Below are 21,842 nucleotides of genomic sequence, written 5' to 3'. Positions count from 1 at the left end.
TGCCAGGGAAAGCTCACGTACAGTGTCACCACAGGATTACACACCACCACACGCTTGGAGAGCTCTCTCCTCTCAAGCGGCTCTGGGCTACACAATATAACATACATGGCTTCATTAAACATTCAAGCTCATTTTCGTACCTCCTGGTTTTTCTCCATGTGTTATTACAACAAGGGGCTTAGTGAAGGTTTTCTTGTTGTGCATCATGGCCAAGATCATGTCCACATTGAGAGAGGTGCAAGCTTCGTCAGGAGGAACGCACTGCAAGTGGAAAAAAACAGTGTGTGAGGTCAGAGTCACTTGGCTCCACCAGGACGGCGGCACCAGCTGCTTCCCCATGAGCAGTTTTATCCAATATTATTTACCAGAAAAAGAGGAGAATCTGCCAACAACCCCCAGGTAACGTACTGGGCAAAGGGAACTCTGCACTGCACTTCAGCTTGCCCCCTCGCCTTCAGTGAGAGTCCCTCACCCTTAGGAGACTGGCACGACTGAATGAAAGGCAGGAATTCTTTTATTTATGGATAAATGCTATTCTAAAAAACCTGGTAGCCAAAACTGTAGCCACCAGCACATGATCAGCAACGACAAATCATCTTTATAAAATACATTAAGGGAGATGTGCAAAAACCCCAAAGTAAAAATAAATTCCAAATTCTTCGAACACATTCTTTAACAACTCATTCACAGCCGTTTCTGTTAGTTTTAAAGCAAAATTCAGCAATCCTCTTTTCAGATCGCAATTATACATGATATTATGCACGTCTTTAGAAATTAAAGTTAATATTGTTTTTGCTTTGGATACGGATGTGCAATGGATAACAAAGATAAATCCACTTGCACAATAAAATGTGATTTCTATTTATCCCATATAAATACCTAATGAAATTGAAACCGACTGCAAAGTATGCAGTCAAAATGCATAGCATCATAACCCTCATCTATTAAAATCTTGAGCCTAGAGGTAACATGTTTATTACACCAATTCTGCAGAAAAACGTTCAGTAACTTCAAAATTCAGGTGAAAAAAATACCTTCTTTCCCCCTATATTGGACGTTTAGACATGAATAAATGACTTACCTTTGGTAGTCCTTGAGTACCTTTGTCGTTGTTTGTACACAAAGTCAGCTCGCAGTGAAGGAAGAGCAGCGAGATGTTGAACATAGGTTTAAACACAAAGCTAAATCTTTTTTTGTCCTTCTGTGCATGTGGAATCAGGAAGTTCACCTTCTCAATGCTGTAGAACTTAACAGACTCGTCTTTAGGACAAATATTTTCTATAATGGTGTAGTCAGACATTCTATCAGGGTTTGAGTGCGGGGAAACAAAGCATGTTTGAATGGCGAAGCCCAGTGATCTGTCGGCTTTGGTCACAGATACCTGCATTAAAGGGAAACACACAGTCAGATCCCAGTCCCAGTTCACATTTCATTAACATTTTCAACAATTTTTAAGCAGTTTTCCTGAGCCACTTCCAATCTGAACTATTTGAAGGCTAAATGTTAAGGGCAGACTGTCAAACTGCAAGACACAAAATCAGTGGCTGAATCCAGCAGCTGTTTAACAGCATAACTGTGCATAAATACGGCAGCCCCTTATCCTGCTGAAAGCAGATGAAAACTGCAGGGCAGGGAAGACGCAGCTCAGGGCTGCACCCGCCACCCGGGATGGCGCAGCCTCCCTCACACACAGACCATGACAGAGCTGTATGAAGGCAGCTACTAATCCATGTCTTTGGATCTGTTTGGAACTTTAATGAAAAAGAAAAACATAAAAGCAACAGAGGCAGCAGAGACCACCCCCTCCCCCGGCCAGGAGAGGAATGCAGAGGCAGAGAGAGGTCAGGGTCTGGCTTGTGGGTGGCATTCCAGGACCCGGGGGAGCCTCCTAAAAAGCCACAATTTCTTGTGAAATGATCCTTTCAGTTTATCATAAGTCTGAAATTCATATTCTATTATGAAAAATAATTAAGACTGCAAACTTCCAGCTGGACTGGAATGCAGACAACAAAGGCTACAGAATAATTAAGAAACAAATTTAAATGGAATTTGTAACAAATGAAGCACATTGCTTAATAAACAACAGAAGTGCTGTGCCTAACCATTAACACTGCCAGATGAACGCAATTCCACAAGAAATAATTGCCTTCTTCGAAGAAATGTGGCTTAAAATGTGTACTTAATCCCTATGTGCTGCCTGGATGTTTAAGGATGAGCCTGCCAAATTTCCTGTGGTCTATAGAGAAATTTTTGGATGCTATGAGTTATGCAGTGAATAAAGCCCTTTCTCATTCTTTGCCTCCCTTACATGAGCAGAAATTAAATTAGAGATGAAGCGTTGTGCTGGAGCATCAAGCAAGGAGGACAGAAATAAAGCTTGAGGAATGAGAGCCAAGCCACAGGTACTGACATGTCAACAGTCTGATGGGGTGAATCAGTTAAAAATAGATTATGGCAAGGAGGAGAGGCACACCACAAACCCCATCAGGTAAATAAAAGGATGAACAATATCTCAGGGAAAGAAGAGAACTATAGGAGGAAGGTGAGACCAAAATATGAGAAGAGAATGACAGAAGAGAACAAATTAAAAAAGCCAAAAATTCAAATACAAACCCCATTTCTAGCAGAGGAAGAAAAGGCAGATGGAGTTCTTACAGACTGACCTAAGCGATTTATTGACCAAAACCTCAAATATATTTGTTAATAACAAAAGCAAACCAGACAAAAAACCAAAAAAAATAAAATCTCTGTCAGCTAAAAACAGTCACAGAAGTTCAGAACTGACACAGATTTTCCACTGTGCAAGAAAGAGAAACAGAAAAAAAAAAAAGGCTTCTGCCAGGACAGGTGATGAAGAAATCAGAACATCTGTCTGAACAAACAGCCCCAGAACCAGACAAATCCAGGGCTCCCAGCCAGGAGAATCACCCCAGAGCACAGGAGAAAGCAGCCGCTTTTATCCAAATGAACAAAATAGTGTGTCTTTTATAAACACAGTCTTAACTGAGCATGATGTGTTCTCTTTGCTTCAGCCGTTTGAAGCACCTTTCACTGGGTAGAGCATGAACAAGAGACACAACACTGAAGCAGTGAGGAAAGCCACACCAATGGCAAATGCTTCTGTGCAACATGGGGTCACAGGGAGGAGCTGACTTGGGCAAGGGGAACACTCATACTAATTTTCCTGGTCTGATCAGCCCAGAGCTCACCACACTGATTTACTCCTCTCTAAAATCGGTGATCCTACCTCATTGCCAATGTTGGATTTATCAACGCCTACAGTTATCTGAGAAACACAAAACTTTGCTCACAGCACTACCTTTAGAAATACTGACCGTACTGCCTTGAGATTCCCCAGATCTGATAGGCAACTTCACCACACACGGCAATGTTGCCATGTTCAAAGTGCACCTGAAGTCAAACGCTCCTGGCTATTGACTTTGCGGCTCTTGTTTGCCTGAAGCTGTTGGCTCTCCTATGTGATCACCCAAAAGGATTGCAACTGGTGTTTGTGAGTAGATCAGGTAGATAGATCAGGATCTGTATTAACTTTGTAACCAGAGAACCCTAGCACATGGAATCAGATACTTGTAACCCTCTTCGCATGTCCACATCCTTTAGATGAGGTTCAGCTGCACTACCCAGTACAATCAACCCTCAAGTCTTCATCAGAAAACACCAGCTCAGAGCAAGAGCTCAGAGATCACCTCTAAGCTCTACATAGAAAAGCGGATTTGGCAAGAGAGACCAATTTACCTTGTGGTTAAATGCACCCATTTGGCAGGAATCTTTCAGTTTTGACCCAAAATATTATCCTGCTTCTAACCCTGCAGTTCCTGTTCTCTGCAGCCACCAATGTACCAACCTGTCTGCGTAAAGACCTATTTAACTGCCAAGAAGAGGTCTGGCTCAGCTGCACAGCCCTGCAAAACATTTCTGTTCATTTGAGAGCTTTTTTTGGTTTATTACCTCGACATATATCGGCCCGTTCTCCACAACAGAGAAGAGTCCTTGGGAGGGAGCAAGGAACAGATCTGTTTTGTACAGCTCCATGTTGAGGGTCACGTTGGAGATGTGTGGTTCAGGAGGCCAGAACGTGCCTTTGTTATCCGCTGGCTGGTGCAGTGTGCAATTAAACTGAAATGAAAACAACACCATAACACCCTGAGTCAGGAGCGGCAGCGGGATAAGGGAATTTGGAAAGCACAGCGCAGGCCCACCCACGTTCTGACAACTTAGTACAAACCTTCACCAGAGTCAAAAGAAACAGAAGTGAGAAGAAATGCGTTAAAAGACTAATCAATTGCTATACAATTAATGTAATTTATGTGAAGTGCCAATTACAACAGGCATTTCTCTGTTGTTAGGTTAGCAAACCTGAGAGAGACATACCGCTATTTTAGGCCAGCTCGAGAAAGCAATATCACCCTCATCAGCATCCCCTGGAAATCCATTATCCCCCGATTCCATGTCGTCATCATCAAAGCCGCTGCTCTCAGCCGGTGAAGACAGCTGAATGACAATCTGCACAGAGGGAATTGGAAGCACACAACATTAAGTGACAACTGAGCACTCTCTCCGTGGTCATTATTTTCTTCTCGCTTCAGAATAACACAAAGCCCAAGACCAGGGCCCCAGCTGGGCGGATGGTGAAGGCACCGCTGAAGCAGCCGTGTGCTGCACATGCAAGATCTGTCGCTCACATTTACAGAACGCCCCTTAGGTTTTTCCAGAACTCAGAGCCAGTGAAGACACCAGTCTGGGTGCTGGTGTCTGGAGGAGCAGCCACGCATTTCCACTCTATTTCTGGCATTTCTATAACCAACACTGAAAAAAGAAATGGCTTTCTAAAGAGAATTTTTTTGCAACTTACAGGCTTCCTTTATGCACTCATGGAATATCATTTAAAGTGTTGGGGTCATTAAAGGATTGTCTCTTCTGCATTTGCATAATGTCTTCAGAGATTTACACCCAAACCCAGGATGTCCCTCCCTTCATTTTCTCCCTTTTTGTTTTTCTCTGATTTTCTACCCAGTCTCCACACACACCTCTTTTTCCCTTCCTTTGCACACTCCCTCATGTCTCCACCTGGAAATTCCCATTTTTGTTTCTGATGTTCAGTGCTCTGCTCCTCCGTGCCCTGCAGCTCCTCAGCTGGTCCTCTCCTTCCCAGGACTTCATCTTTCCTGGACATAGAGTGATCACTAAGCAGCGACACATGCACTCTTTGAGACCTCACTGCATGGTGCTTATTTTTTAGGAGAAATGCTCTCTAATCGTGAAAGATGCCATACACAATTCAGAGTTGAAGTGAGCAGTCAAGACTAGTAAAAGACATAATGGATGAAGGAGTGGAGGCAAACGTCCATTTTAGTTTGGGCTACAAAAATAGAACATAGGAGTGATGACAGGATTTAGCTCCAGGGAGGTGCTGTTCTGTATTTGGGGAGGTTTCTGCCCACAGCCTTGGGTCAGGACTGTGTCTAGAGTTCGGTGCTCCAGAATTGCCAGTCTGGAAGGGTTTTAACCAGGCAAGGTCAGATCAGATTGCCTTTGCTGTGTTTGGGTTGGACTACAGGCTTTCCACCATTTGCCAAGGTCACTTCTATGCTGGGGAAAGCTCACAGGGAAACGTGTCGTTACCTCGCAGCCCAGGTCAGCTGCACTGTACTCGAGCTCGTGAGCTGAGCCATCTGGGAGCAGCTGCTTAGAGCCTAGATGGGCTCTTTAGCATCATCACTCACATATATCAGCTGACAGCAAATATGAATCCAAATTATAAGAGAAACATGCACACAATTTTTCACACATGATTTCAGAAGAAAATAGTTTCACTTAAAATAATTCAGCATATGAATTGAACAGTACAGCCCTGTGCAATCACAAAACTTCTTTCGCTCTCCTCCTCCCAGCTACGCAGAGCTGCTGGCGTATGGGTCCATCACAGCTGCACAGGGGCGGCTGGTGCAACCTGGCTCTGAGACTGGGACGGATGCTCCCCAAAGGGCAGCCACACAGCTGAGTAGGAGTATTTAACTCCAAGTCCTCCTTTTCCCTTTGGGATACTATCTGACCACAGGAGCACACTGAACATGCAGCCTTCGTGCCTCCTAGAATGCAGGGACTGTGGCTGCAATGAGGTTTGAGCTAGAAAGGAAAAGAGAAGGACGCCTCCTTTCTGCTAAAGATTAAAGCTAATGACAACAGCTTCCTTGTACCGCTGGATGGGCAGTGCGGAAGGTGGCTCCTCTTTGTAAAATACTCACAGAGTTAAAGTACACAATCTTGTTCAAGATGTGGGCTGACCGAGTCCCGCATTCGTTCAGCAAAGACTCAAAAATGAAGTGGGTCCCATTCATCCTGGCTTTGCAAGAGGGATCCAGCAGCGAGAGTTCTGTTTTGGTGTAGCCACTAGCCTGAAACAAAGGTGCTTTGTCAGTGGTTGAAACACAATTGTGTTCGGCTGCTGCTCACAGTGCAGCTCAGAACATTGCTCATGACTGTCGAGGGGAGGAAGTGGAGCCCATTGTACTGCCACCCAGGGAAGGTCACTCTCAAAACGCTGTTGTACACGACAGACAGGGAACAAACGCAACATGGAACAAAGAAAACAACAGGTTCATTATTAATCTGCTGACTCTGTCTGGTCTCAAATGAGCTAAAAATGCTGTCTGTATCAGGCTCTTTTCCACAGCACAAATGGACACAAGCAAGACATCAGCTGGTAGATGGTAAAGGCAGATCTGTTCAGGTCTCATGCAGCTATCAAAAGCAGCCTCTTTTGTACTCTGGAGCTTAAAACCTCAGACTGATAGTTGAGTACAGTGATTTTTTGACAGAATCAACCCTGCAACGGTTTAATCAGAAACCTCTCTCCAAAATACAGGATTGCTGGGAAGAGGAAACAAGACCCTGAGTTATGCAAAGAATATCTACAGTATAGCTTCTTCATCAGAGAGGTTTTTGGGTGGTAGGGTGGTGATGGCTGTAGACCTTAGAATGATTATTTTTCAATCAAAATACATTTAAAATTATTTGCCCCAAAAGCCTGCCCAAATTTGAGAGCAAGAGATCACACCAACCTGCAGGGAGTCTTTTTCCACAGCTACTGTCATGACTTTGTCATCACACTTTACTGATGGGGCCACGCCAGTACTGCCCTGAACCTCCTCGGGTTCTTTATGTTTTGAGAGAGAGCGTTCAAAGTCATGATTTATTAACGTATGTACTGAATCCCTGGATGGGAAGATTCCTGTTCCCATTGCATCATGTCTTCCTCTGTTAATGTGAAAAGGAAAAGCTGGGCCATCACTTAATGCAGGGTTCTTTGGGGAGGGCAGCGGGTTAGCACCCAGCAATTCTGTCAGCTCTGGAGGAAGAGAATGGTCTTCTTCATCATTCATCTCTTCTGAAAAATAAGAAGGAAAATAAGAACATAAGGCTATTAGGTATTTTTCCTTAAGCTATCCAGAACTAATAATCGTTATACAAAAAGAATATTCTCCAGAAAGGAATCCCTTGAAGGACACTCAAAGCAGCATCTCTGTACTCTCCAGGTAATTAGCCACAGTTCCTCTACTAAGGATTTAGCTGTTACTGAGGCATCTCATCTTGGTATACTTAGTCCCTGCCAGGAATCTACCTCACTAAAAGCTGAAAATAAACTCTGAGGAGCAGGGCTATTATGTCTGAAAGGCAACCACAGAAGTAAAAGAAACATCGCGTGCAGCAAACACACTATTTCAGTGCAGCTGAAAGAGCCTGAGTGCAAATCACTGGGTGAAATTCCTCCAGGAGATGCCCCATCACAAATTCAGGTGCTCCACCCGCTGCGGACATGCTCACACAGCCAGGAGGAAGTTAAAGGAGAGGTAACTTTATACTGAGTAGATACAAACACTGTCTCCTGGCTTACACACATGACTGCTCTGCACAGAGATCTCAGCATCTGGCCCAAGCAGTTCGTGATCTGTAACCCAAGGCAGACCAATTGATAAAATTAATGTGAACATAACCTTTAGCAAAACAGCTAAAAACATTTTTAGTGGTTGAAATTCAGAATTCATTAAAAAACAGATGCAACTCCACCAGCTTCAACAGACCCAGATATCTCGACATCAGCAAGGACTTGGGCCAAATAACTAGGTTTTTTTTAACGCATGTGTTTATTCCATTTGTTCATGCTTTTTTGGTAAGCCAGTTTTGTCTGTAAACAAATAAAAAGTTCATTTAATTGTCTCAAGGAAACACGATGCTCATACTTCTGGGGAAAAATAAAATCAAAGTTGGTTTTATTAACTAATAAGATATGCAGTTGCTGAAGTCATTCCAGTGAACACAGCACGGCCGGCTGTAACCAAGCTAGATAATCTACAACCATTAATTTCACCAACATTGCAGGAAATAATACAATTTGCCTGAACTTTTCCAATCAAAAGACCACATTATTATTAACTAGCATTCATGAACATTACCAGCACTCTTGGTGATGAGCAGTGAAAGCAGCGTAACCCCAACAACGAAGCACCTTTGCAGTCATGCCATTCCTGAAGACACGAGACATATTTTTCCTATATGCTACAAATCCACCCTGTTTACCTGCATCTTCCAGCTGCAGATGAAATCTGTTCGCAACAGGGGCTTTTGTGTAGGAGGTCACTGGACTATAGTTGTGCTCATGAGCCCACTTGATCAAACTCTCATGCGATGAGGGAATATCAGGTATTATTGATTTACTCATAGTCATGGAGCGTTCCGATTCCTTTCCGAACCCAATACTGTTTGATGTCTGCAAACAGAGAAAAACTTGGTGCATGATTTACCATTTAAGGATACTTAAAATGCAACAGTGACACTGAATGGGTATTATACTCTATTTTACTCTATCAGCTAACAGCAAACCAAAACCACCTGGGAAATAAACCAAGCTCTGCCATCACAAGCACAACTACTGCACACATGGAGAAATCCCTCCTTCCTCCAGCTTCTGCCTGGAGAACAATAAATCAGCACAGCCAGAACCTGTTAATCCCTAACCAAGACAGAGACACGTTTACAGACATTTGTATAACGTTGTATTTTCTTCAAAACTGACTGAACTTGACTCCTGAGGTGAGGAGAAACCAACAGGATAAGTGTTTTTTCTAATGTCCCCTTCATTTCTTTGAATCGAGCATGACTTCAGCTTTACATGGGCAAACCTTTGCTCAAAGAGCATTACTGAAAAAGGAAAAACGCAGCATGCTCCTGAGGCAGAGCTCATACCAGCTCGTGCTTTCAAGGCAGCTGGCACGGAGAAGAGTTTGTGCCACTGTAAATGAGCTTCGTATTAGAAATGACGTGTGCCTCCTTCAGAACCCTGAGGATGTTAAACAGAGCCGAATTCACTGCTTAACAGAGCGATAACCAACAGCACGCACGTTTATGTGAGGCTAAACTTCCTACAAGACAACGTACACTTTCTGCACATAAAGAAAACTTAAAATATAATTGAGAATTTAAATTTCACACAAATGCATCAGTACAGCAAGCGCAGAAATGTCTTGCTGACTTCTTTCTTTTATTACTAAATGATGACAAATAACAGCCAGTCAGCGCTGGCCACAAGGTGCAGAGCAGTCACACAGGCAGCCAGCTTTTGCTTTTCCATAAATGTTCTGCAAAATTACAAGTTTTCTTGTCCAAATGGGCAAGTCAATGGAACAGAACAAGCATCTTGAGCTGTTAGAGGGGCACTTAGAAGATTCCACTGGCACTATGCTCTACCTTGCTTTTAAGCGCATGGCACTTTACACTCAAGCTCAACACACCTGTGTGTATTTTCACATTCACAGCGTTACTGCTGTCACTATAATCACACTGGTGGCCACAGGACAAGCTGGACACACAGTGGGAAAGGCAGAGTGACCTACTTTTCAATGATTTCAGTGATATGCTTGAACTGCACCCTCAATACGCCGGCGTTACCCCCAAATGCCTTACAACAAATACCCCCTCCAGGCCCAATTCCCTTCTCCATCACACAGACTGCACTTTTGTAAAATCCCAATTGAATTCTCTCAATGTGAACAAATCTCAACTCTCTTTAGAGCACCAGAAGACTGACGGCGCTGGTCTCCTGCTCGAGCTCAGCTGCACTGCTCTACCTGACCTCAGAAATGGAGTTTCAGGACAAAGAAGTGAATGAAGCTCATGGAGATTCCTGAGGGAATGGCACGCTTTACCTTTAGCTCCCTCCCTCACCTCTTCCTAATGACCCAGTTCTGCATTCTTTAAACACTCACAACTTCACAGTTGAAGTCAAAGGGAATTTTAGATGCAGGTTGTCTGGTCTGAGGACGCTGTTACCAGTGCAGCTACCAATGACCAGCAAACGCCACCAAAGAGAAGAAACAAAAAGGAAGCAATAGATAAAAACCTGGACATGATTTATCACACATTTTCATGTCACCACACAGCTTTGAATCACTGGAGACAGCTGAACAAATATTATCTCTGAATTTTACTGTCCTAGCTGGCACCTGACCATTTTCAGGGTTTGTTTATACCTTCCCACTCCACACTGAGCCTGTAAACATTCAGCCCTGGATTGCCTCAATGAAACAAAACCAAGTGCAAGGTCTTGCAGGGACAGACAGAACTCCCTTCCCTTGCCTGCTCTGCCAATACCTTCACACGCCGCAACCAGAGCCACCCACCGACCTACCCAGAAACTGGTGGGCACCATTCTCATGTGAAGGACAGTCCCTCCCTGCTCCTGAAATCCTCACAGGTTGGTTCTGCACATTTCACCTCTCTCACTCTTTGCTCTCCACCACTTTTATTGTCTTTCTGCAATTTGACCTCTTTGCCCACTGTGCACCCCACAGTTTTGTAGGACACCATGTCCAGAGGCAGCAATGTGATGGCAGAGTCCGCAGGTGCAGAAACACACAGCACTGCACGGGGGCTGAGGTAAGCACAGGCTGCAAAGAGGGGTTAAACAGCCTGGGAAGAAGGCACCACACCGGTATTATCTGCAATTACTTTACCTAAACTGTTTTCATTTCACTTGGGTTTGTGTCCCTCTTCTTTCAGAGTTCCAAGAAACACAGCAAGCTGGAGGTGGGCTAGTTGACCCAAAACATCTTTTTCATTTCTTCTCTATGAACTTAGACCACAATAACTCACAGTCCTGGGTCTGCGGCAGCTCAGACCTAACCTTTCCCTCTCTGTTTGCCAATCCCCTCAAGACAAGTCTGATTCGTCCTGTCGTACCAAGGGCAAAGAGTCAGGAAAATTGAAGCGCGTGGAACTGCTTCAACTAATAAAAAGAACATTGTGAAACATTACCTAATTGTTTAGTAATGTTTTAATGCATTGTCTAAATTTGGGCTTGGAAAGGCCTCCAGCTTAATAGAGATGCAAACAGATCCGAAAGGCTGGATGTGCAGGCTTTTAGAGACACGGGGGGGCTAGGTCCCTTTCGTATCCCCCTCTCAATAAAGGACAAACACATCCAGCAACTGGCACATCTCTATAAATGCAGCAGTACAGCAAACAGATACTCACAAACCCGAATGTAAATACAAAGTCTTTTACTGACATTACACTGACATTTCCATATATAGTATTCTTTTCTCTTTTTGTTAATCTGATTAAAACGTTACCTCCTACCACTCGCTTCAGAAATAATTTTCACTTATACTTTTTACTTAGACTTTCCATAATTACTACAGAAGCACTTCAAAATGCACAGCAGCCTTGCTTTTCTGTACTCAAGTGCAGCCCTTCAGATGTTTGAAAATCCTCTAGAATTCTGCTCTCTGAAGATTCACCACCCACAAAGAGGCAGCACAAAGAGGCTATGGAGTATGGCAGGCACTCTGTCTCCAAGCGTGAGGTGAACAAATGCACAATTCTCTGCCCTGTGAAAGTGGATCCACGGAGCCTGAAATCCAGAGCGGGAATTCTACAGAATAACCCAGAATGCAGCTTTCAAGCCAAGCATTGTTTTTCTGCTTACAAGTGCAGTAATCCTGACCTTGACCTTTCTCTTTAAGGGCTCATTATTTAGGACCTGCAGAATGACCAGATCACCCTTTCCATCCCTAAGACAAAGATGTGCAAGGCACCAAAAGGGAATTTCATCATCCACCCTAGATAATTTTTCCATTCAATTTCCTGAGCAAAGCCATAATTTACCTCCATTATTTCCCTTCCTTTCAAAATCCAGCATGGCATCCTGACTACCACTCTGTCTTCTTAGGAGACTCAGATCAAGCACCCTCTGAATCCCGCCACAACTGAACTTGCTCACATTAGAAGGAGAAAGCTACTTAGCACAGTGAAATTCTTTGAAATACAGACAGCTCGAGTTTGAAAATCATAGAATCATGGACTCATGGAACGATTTGGGTCAGAAGGGACTTCAAAGCCCATCCAGTTCCAACTCCCCTGCCATGATCAGAGCCCCATCCAATCTGGCCCCTCCACACTCACAGGAAAAAACATCTTCCTAAGATATCATCTGAGTCTTCCCTCTTTCAGATGGAAACCGTTCCCCCTTACCCTGCAATCCTTGATCAAGGGCCCCTCCCCAGCTCTCCTGGAGCCCCTTTCAGCACTGGAAGCTGCTCTAAGAGCCTTCTCTTCTCCAGGCTGAACAACCCCAACTCTCTCAGCCTCTCCTCACACGGGAGGTTCTCCAGCCCTTGGACCATCTCCGTGGCCTCCTCTGGACTCGCTCCAACAGCTCCATGTCCTTGCTGTGCTGAGAACTCCAGAACTGGACATAGGGCTCCAGACGGGGTCTCACCAGAGCAGAGCAGAGGCAGAATCCTCTCTCTCAAGCTGCTTCAAAACTATGAATCGGGAGGCCACTGGGTTGTCCTAAGCAAACACCCAGCTCCACTGTCCAAGGTGCGACCAACTGATGACTTCAGACAGAAATAAGCAGCACATGTATAGACTGCAAGATCATCCAATCTTACTTATTTCAGAGCACGGGTAACACATTTTCTCAGTGGAAATGATGTTGAGCCACAAAGCCTGGACCAAAAATCATCTGAACGAGAACCTCCAATTATGCTTAAGTATAGTCTCAGCAGTTCAGCTTTAGGGATCTTGGGTTCAATTGTTTTAAAAGGTATGATTTGCGGTCTGAGCAGAGGTGAGGTCAGTGTGCCCAAATGCTTGCTGGGGACAGAAGCGCTAGCAGGGCAGAGGGCTGGAGACTACTGGGGCCACAAGTGGAAGGAGCACAAACATTTCCACTTCTGAAGGGCCGTGGGTGTTTGCCGCGTATCCAGGATTATCCACTCTGTGCTCACAGGCATCCTTCCAACTTCTAAGATGAACCTGCAGATCCACTCACTAAAGCGACAGCAAAAAGGGAGAGCAAAAACTCTGCATTTTGGTGTTTCAACAGAAGTCAAAGAGACACAGATTCTAAATCCTTGTGCTAACCACCCGGCATAGGCAGCATGCTTGTCAATTAACGGCCCACACATTAAAAGTTCATGAGAAAGAAAAGATATTTTCTCTATTTACTCTTGCCATGTAGAAATAATTTTAAAAAGCAGCTAAGAGAGCAAACGTTCAGAAATCACTGCATTCCAGCACTACATGACATCTACATGGATCCAATGCTGTTGCAGTGGGACAGCTCTGAAAAAATAAGGTGGTCTTAACTTACAATCACTTCCAGCTTCCCCTGGACATCATGTGACTTGATAACCCAGTTGACAGACTTCTTACACTTGAGGATAAGCACGACATCTCTGATGAGCTTGCTGCCCGGTTGAGACGGTTTAATGTCAACGATTATATCCACCTGGAAAGTACTGAATGTGGAAAACAAAAAGTTAGACCAGAATGCCAGAAATTTTCAGCTATCAACCTTCTTCCAATCCATCTTGTTTCCACTGTCTGGCCAGCTGATTAAAATGCTGGAGATTATCCCAGGCAATACAACATGTGCAAAACAGATTGTTATTGCACAGACGCTGAAACGATTTTGCGTAACAATAGAAATAAATAATTTTTAGACAAATAATATTTTAATCTCTTGTTTACGAGAAGCATGCTGCTGGTTTCAGCTGCTCCTTAGAACGGGTTGCTTATGTGACTAGCGGTTTGCTTTACAAAATGAATTCTGTTTTCTTCTTTCACTGTGACAGCGCTTAAATATAGCTGTTTCAGTTTCCTCTGGCTATAGCTGTATTAAAGCTCAAAATAATACCTTACAAAAAGCAAAAAGACAAATTAGGCAGGTTGATACCATAAAAAAGCATCAATGCTAGATTGGGGAGTATCTCTGCCTCAGCAGTTGAATTGTGGAAATTATTCTACTTAGGATCTTGTGTGTGCTGAAGAATTAAGCCGTGTATTTGGTTTCCAATATTTCTGGATATATACTTAGCTTAAAAAGAAAAGAAAACAGATGTCAAACCTACTGCTTGCTGGAAAATAGATGAACGCTACCCTGATTTTCAGGACCTCAGTAAAATAAGTAGAGCAAATGGGTTTGCACCCATGAATAATATGTCGTTGTGCAAAATAGTAACTTAACAGAAAATCCTTTACTTCCAGATCATCCTATGGGGCCATATGTCACGAGAACGTGCTCATCCCCAAGTAATGGGTTTCAGTCAGTACTCTGCACAGAGCCTTAGTGTGCCCTGGGACCTTGGCTTCACCTTCTCAAGTTTTACCCTGCCCAGCTCAGCATCTGGACATTCCTTTGTGGATATAACTTCATAAAGCCGTGGGTAACACATAAAGCTGAGAACAGAGCAAGAGGAATTCAATTTATTAATTTTTGCTTTTAATAACAAAACATCTAAACACTTTGCATCATTATCGTCTGCAAAATAAATTCCTACTGTACTACCAGCCACAGCGAAAAGCCCAGCACGCCTGGAGAAAGGGCTCCACCACAGAACACTGCAAGGGCTTACGAGGCCACTGATGCTAAAGGACAGCACTGTTCAGGATGTGGCTCATCTCAGCCCTTCCTTACTCTTCCAAGGTTGCCGGGCAAAGATAGTCTCAGGCTCTGGTTTCACCATCTCACAAGGAGATAACTACCCTTCCTGCAAAGACCCCTCCTGCCATCCACCTCCAAGCACAAGATCCTCTGCAGGGATGCGTTGTGCTCACATGTAACTCATGAGCACAACTGGATAAGCTGGATATCCAGTGCCTGCAGGACGCAGACAGGATTTTAATTCCACTTTATCTCTGATGAAACTGTACTTTTTTCTTCTTGCAAAAGGGAAAAGCATCTAAATTTCATAGAATTTCTGTTCTAGCAACCATACCCAGCACTTACAAGGAGCTTTTCCAGGTATGACTATCTGAAGCAAACCCCACTCGTGCTCCCACTGAGACCTAGGAGAGACCAGTGAAGGATGGATGTTTTAAATGTCTCACCTCCCAAGTTCTCAGTAGCTTTGACAATTTAGACAATCCTCATAACACGTACCAAGCGTTCAGCAATTTCCACTAACCACTAGCTATAGACTGCTTTGGTCGGCGGGCCACTGCCAACCCTTATCATCTCCTGCAATTATCAAAATGCCTCCTAAACTCAGCGGGTAACTTAGCAGACAGTCCTGTCATGATTCTGCAGACCAGCTGTGGAGTCATGAACCATGGACTGCAGGTCACTCATGACCTCTGACCCCCGTGTGAGAGCCACTGCCCTTGGCCTCGCTGCCAGCCAACTCCCCCTGCGACAGCGCAAGGTAACTTCAACCTCTCTCACCTCCTCACACAGCAGTCCCACCTTAAACCCTGTCTGTCAGATGCTGTCCCTGTTTATAGCCCCTTATTCACTTTATTCTTGGAAGAATGTGATTGATTCAGCAAGAAGGGGGGTAAAATACAGTCCATAAAAACTGTGCTTTGCAGTCTTGTCCAGGAAAACCCTGGAATCATGAAGCAATATCCAAAAATTTTTATACACTGAAGAACTAATTTCTATTTTAGGCACAGCACTGAGGTCCAGGCTCTTCTTTAAGGCTGGAATACCTACTTTTATGTGATCTTCAACAGACAGGTGAAAAATCCATGGTTTCAAACAGATTCAGTCTATTTAGAGGATACTTTACCTGTACGGATTGGAATTTGGAGTGATGAGTTCAATGACATGAACTTCTCTTTCCTGGACAAAGTGAGACATGAGGCACCCCTCTGCTGGTTTTGGTTGAAGGTATCCCGCGAGGTAATTTAAAGAGAGAAAATTCTTTTCTATGTTGCACGAAGGAGGAAAAACTTGATCTAGAGAGCAAAAGAGAAAGGAAGCACATGCACATTTACACAGAGGTATCCGGTCACAAGCATGGACGGCATCTGCTTCAGCGCAGCACCGCGTGCCATGACGTGGGTCGCCAGGCTGGAAGGGGTCTCTGCCACAAGCACTCATGACAATCAGCACGGAAGGGAGATCACTTCAGTTACACAGCACATCTCTGGTGTAAAATATATACTTCTAAACTGAACAGTTTCTGTTTACGGATTTAAAGAGTTAATGAAAGAAAATCCCTACAAAGAAATCTGAAAACAATACCGAAGCAGAATATGTGAGCATTTTTCAGTACATTTAATTTGTTCCTTGCACCTTTAAAAAAATAAAAGATGTCTTTCATTTGAAACTCACTGATTGAAAACTTTCGTGACTGATTCATTCTCCCTTTAGAAAATGTTTTACTCTTGTAATTCTAAACTTACCATACTATCAAAGATGGTATTTTCCTATCTATTGTATAGCCAGCCAGCGTTTGGAAATACTGCAGCACAAAATTGTTGATATTAAGGAAGTCTGACTATAACAACAATAACCGAAATCAAGAAATTCTGGACAGTCAATCTCGCAGTTTTACCTGCCTACTTGATCGCCAGCGTTAACTATGAGCAGAGCAAAACAAAACAGTCACTCGGTACAAAGTTCTCATGCACAGCCTACGCTGCTGTGTCCCAAGAAAAAGTATTCCCCTTGAAAACAGGAATATTTTGTATTTCTGAGATAGCTTTATATATGAAAGATCATAATAGACAGAAGGAGTAAGTATCATGTTCAAAGACACAAAGTCCTGTAGGAATGCATTTCCCAGTGCCTGGCTCTGTGACCTCTGCTTCCCTGTTAAGGTCAGCAGCAAGACCGAAAAAAAGAAATAAATCAAATAAAGTGCACTATACATGCAAAACTGTGGGTGAACTCTGGAAAGCTGAGCTGAGACCACTTGCCCCTGAAACAAGAGCTGGAATGTCACCCCTGAAGCGCATTTGTGTGGGGCAGCACACAACTTAGCAGGGAGACAAAGACTCTGCGACCCCAGCCAATGCAGAAACAATTCGGGGAGTTCCTCCTCCTCATCCTACACAAAGTACTCTTTGAATATCAACCTTGCTGTCCCCTCTACCGAATCTATGGAAGCTGTATGAGGCTGTGACTATTCACACTGCCTGAGCAAAGCACTCTGACATCTGGTACGTGCCCTGCCAGAGCAGCCTCGAACGCAGCTGTGGTTCTGCCAGCTCCTCCCACAACAGCAGAGAATGGAAAAGGATCCCAAATGCTCTGCGCTGAGCCTGAATTTATACATACAAACACACAGAAATACTAGGTATTGGCTTCTCAGCCGCTGCACAACACAATTCAAGCCATGAAATAAAGCCTCTGAGCAGCGTGCAGATGATCACTGCACGTGCTGTTGTTTGCCGCAGCAAAAAACTTGCGTCCTCCTCTTGGCAACTCCAGAACCGCTGCTTTCACCCCCACCAGCATGAAGCTCCCCAGCCCGGGCCTCCTCGACAGCACGACTTCCCTCCGCAGCACATTTCACTGTCGCTGGCTGGCGGACACACGTACCTCCCCCTTCACCAAAACGTGTTTAGACTCAGCCCTGCCAGATACCAAGATCTGGACTGGGGCAGAAAAGGAAGGCGATCCACTTCATCTTCCTTTGCTCGCTACACTTATTTCCTTCTTCAGACTCAGGGCTGTCTACTCGCTTTGGAAGGGACTACAGGTGCCTGCAACTAATTAAAAACCCTCCTAAACCAGCCAGCTAACAGCCCATTTATGGGCCCCAGGCCTCTCTAATCTCCACAGACTCCCACTATGGGCTCAGACATGCAGCACGCCTGTGATCCCCTCAGCAGAGGGTCCCTGGCCAGCGCCCCCGGGTGCCGCGGGGCCCAGCTGGCAAGCAGGGACGCGGTGGAGCCGTGTGCAGTGGCTGGCAGCCGCCTTCCCCTCCGGCATGTGGCAGGCTGCGTGGACGGGGGTGGAGGACTGCACAATGGGATCTGCACTTTCCACTTTACAGACAAGGACAGGCACCATCTGCTCTATTCTGCACTCATTAGGTGTCATCCACAGGTTCTTGGCTAAACGTGGAGTACCCCAGCTTAAAACTGTGAGGAGGTTTTTGTGAAAACAAGGGCTGTGCATCAGGTGTGGCTCTCCAGGTTGAGTGCCTTGGGCAGCAGCAGTCCGGTTCAGCAATAAAAACCCCTTCCAACAGAGCTTGCCTTTCACAGTCTGGGCCGGGAATGCGCGAGGCCTTTGGGATTTTCCCCAGTCGCTCTGATGGCAGCGCGTTTTCGTGTGCATTTTGCAGTTTTCTAGACCTTAGCATGATGAGATCAGCACCTCGACCGATGTTTGACGGCAGGTTATAAACATGAGCAGGACACGTGCTGGTGTGTATAGGCTGCAAGTTCAGAGTCAGGACTGCAGCTACTGCCAGGACAAGCACACAGCGTTACCCTCTGTACACAGTCTGTACACTTTCCAGCATAATTATTGCTAAGGTTGGCCATTCTCTGTTCTTATTTAGCTAAGAAATGTGTTGAAATGAGGCTCCCTCCAAGCTAGCACATCTGCCCTGGATTTACACTGGCAGTACTGCATGTGTTTGGTAACATTTAGCTACCTGATAAGTCTCCCTGACTTGTACACTCATATCTTACCGAAGCATGAGGAATTAAACTGACTTCTACTGAAAACCATGCATTAAGATCACTATCACCATGGCAGTCGTGCTTTCTAGAGCCTGACAGCCAATTATCACGGCAATCACTTTGCCATCTCCTTCACTGCACAAATCAAAGCGAAGCAAGAACAAGAAACCCCACTTCTCGTGCCCCTTCCTCCAAGCCTTCACTCTGGCCCCTCTAAGTTCTCACTGTGCTCACCATCCCTGCAATATTTGACGGCCACTTGTTCAAATCAACATGATTCAGCTGTGCTTGTCCCTGACCCAGTTTGCTCGCTCACTCACTCAGCTGCCTCTTATCTGCAGCTTCAAAAGAGGTTCCAGAGCCCCATGGTGTCAGAAGAGGTTTTATTCTATGAAAGATCACCCTTCTTCAGATCATTCTGTCCTCTGGCTTGCCTTTTCTGTTCTGCCTGAACTTCTAAGATGTTACATCTTCCACCTTCAAACTTTTCTAAGTCAAGTGACGCTGAAATACAGACAATTGCATGAACACTGCCACGGAATTTGGTGTCAGTCAGGTATCACAGAATCATAGAATACCCAGGTTGGAAGAGACCCACTGGATCATCGAGTCCAACCATTCCTATCAAACACTAAACCAAGGAACTCCTGGAGGTGACCCCCTAGATGTGCTTGAGCAATAACTGATTCACAGCCTTGCGGCTGAGGGTTCCCAGCTAAAGCAGTTGAGGAGCGAGAGCTTTCTATGAAAAGTCTGAACTGTCCCTCACTGTCGGCTGCGGTCAGCGGAATCTGGTGATTCCATCATTCACTCCAAAGAGAAGTCGACCAGGTCCGCACCCCACATCGTTTCCACAGGATCCCTTGCATGACTGCTGCAGTTCAAGATCCGACCCTCTCCCCACCCCATAACTCCCCCACTTACTCATATTTTTCTGCAAAAGAGTTAAATGGAAATCAAATACGGTTACAGCTGAGCTAGTTTGTAGAAGCCTTCTCAGAAAACGCCTATTTGGCTTGCCTGCCAAGTTCCATTTTGTATGCTTACTCTTAATAAAACTGTGTTTTGACACATCCTGAGGACAAGGCAAAGCTCTCCTGTTGAGCTGCTTTGTCTGACTGGAGACGTGCAAATCAACAACAAAGTTTTATCTTTTTTTTGACATATCTTATTAAATGTTCATCTCTGCAACAGAGACCACTACTCCCATGTATAAGTTCCAAGGGCACTTTAATAAGCTAATAAATATATTTCTGAATGATTTTCTGGCACTGGAATCAAAGACCTGTGCCAAGCAGAACAAAAATCACGCAGGGGAATCCTGTACAAATTTGGCAGGGATAAAACTAATATAGGCATGTTCTGATTTTGGGGGGCAAGCCTCATGCTTTAGGAAATCAAATTATCAGATACAGGTGGTTAGGAAAGAATATTTTCTCCACAGAAAATTTTTGTGGTTTTCTTTTGTAGCCAATTGGTTCAGCTATGCCAGAGTTTCTCTAGAAACCCTGCTGAATTAGGCTGCTGGTTCTAGTAATCACTGAGCCCACCAGCACTCGTTGGATGCTGATAAATTGTCCTATGGATTTCTAACTTTCCTGTCACTGAACTTCTTGAGAGACAATTGTTTCAAAATATCTGGACCACCAGCTGCAAATGAGTCCCCACTCACTTTTCACGGTCTTTATTCTTGCTGGTTGGGGTTTAGCCTAATCCAGGATGGTTGCTTTAGTCTGAACTTGAATGACATCTTCACAGAGCAATGAAAACAGTGAATTGCAGGCCAGTAGGCAAAGAACCCTGACAGCTGCAAACATCCCATACCTGCAAAAAGAACCACATCACCCCAGTCATCCTGCCCAAGCGAGGGCAGCCTGCTCTCCTTGTGAGTGCCTCTCACCAGCCAAATATTTTTCAGAATACGAACTTGAATAGAGATAAGCAGGGCATAGACCCTCCTGAACCGCCTTGCTCTAGGAAGTTGCCTCGGCCTCAAGTTGCACCAGGGGAGCTTTGGATTTGACATTAGGAAAAATGTCTTTACTGACAGAGTGGTAAAGCCCTGGCAGAGGCTGCACAGGGCAATGGTGGAGTCTGCATCCCTGGAGGGGTTAAGAAAGTGTGTAGACATGGCACTTTGGGACATGGTTCAGTTGGCACAGGGGGTTGGGCTGAGGGCTGGACTGGATGAGCTTAAAGGTTTTTTCCAACCTTCATGATTCTATAAACACAGTGGAGAGAAGAGCCGTGGCTCTTGTGCTGTCCACAGCTGATGGCCCACTCAGGAGGAGCTCCCCTGCAAAAGACACGCTGTGACCCGCCTCCAGCTGAGGGAAGAGTGAGCCAGAAGGTGCTGCAGAGGCTTATATTGCTAAACTGTTCCAACACCGCTCAGCTGCAGCGATACAGCCCAAATCCTTCCCGGACTGGACCTGTGAAATCCCTGAGGAGCTGGAGTCCTCTGCCACCTGCCCTACGCCAAATGAACAATTTGGCACGTGGCTGACAAGGTCAGGAAGTTTTGTTCCTTGGGATGAAAACAGACAAGGACATCAGACGGAGCCCACTTGTCTTGGTGAGGAAAGCAATAATTCCTTGCTCAAAGTAGTCTGGATCCTTATATAAGCAAATACTGAAAACAATGTAACTCGGTTCTTTCTAGACGTTACCCTCTACCTCAGGTTCTCTGCTTCAGTCCTTTAGATTAATAGTTTAGCTTTGACTCTTGTACAATCCTGGCCGACTGCATCCACGTCTGAGCATAAAATTACGGCACCAGATCCCATTAAATGTGCCTAAACCCCAGGTTTGGTCTTTAGCCTTGCTCTTATCTCTCTGCCTTCCCCTCCCGTATCTCACCTCTCAGAAAAAGCATTTCTAAAGATTAAAAT

General features: G+C 44.8%; 1 protein-coding gene across 1 annotated transcript in view; it reads right to left on the bottom strand.

Moving 5' to 3' along the window:
* The window catches only part of TGFBR3 (transforming growth factor beta receptor 3), an 88,768-nt gene that overhangs the window by 13,214 nt on the left and 53,712 nt on the right, over positions 1-21,842 (bottom strand). The window contains exons 5-13 of the mRNA XM_069862765.1: positions 16,095-16,263; positions 13,676-13,823; positions 8,599-8,788; positions 7,083-7,408; positions 6,267-6,416; positions 4,393-4,524; positions 3,970-4,137; positions 1,082-1,381; positions 141-261 (exon numbers count right to left, since the gene is read on the bottom strand). Of these exons, the coding sequence (XP_069718866.1) occupies positions 141-261; positions 1,082-1,381; positions 3,970-4,137; positions 4,393-4,524; positions 6,267-6,416; positions 7,083-7,408; positions 8,599-8,788; positions 13,676-13,823; positions 16,095-16,263 (1,704 nt within the window). The remainder of the gene's footprint in view (positions 1-140; positions 262-1,081; positions 1,382-3,969; positions 4,138-4,392; positions 4,525-6,266; positions 6,417-7,082; positions 7,409-8,598; positions 8,789-13,675; positions 13,824-16,094; positions 16,264-21,842) is intronic.

The sequence above is a fragment of the Phaenicophaeus curvirostris genome, chromosome 8 (assembly GCF_032191515.1).
Source record: "Phaenicophaeus curvirostris isolate KB17595 chromosome 8, BPBGC_Pcur_1.0, whole genome shotgun sequence".
NCBI lineage: Eukaryota > Metazoa > Chordata > Aves > Cuculiformes > Cuculidae > Phaenicophaeus > Phaenicophaeus curvirostris.
Note: the sequence above shows the minus strand (reverse complement) of the source record. Positions and strands in the feature narration are given on the sequence as shown.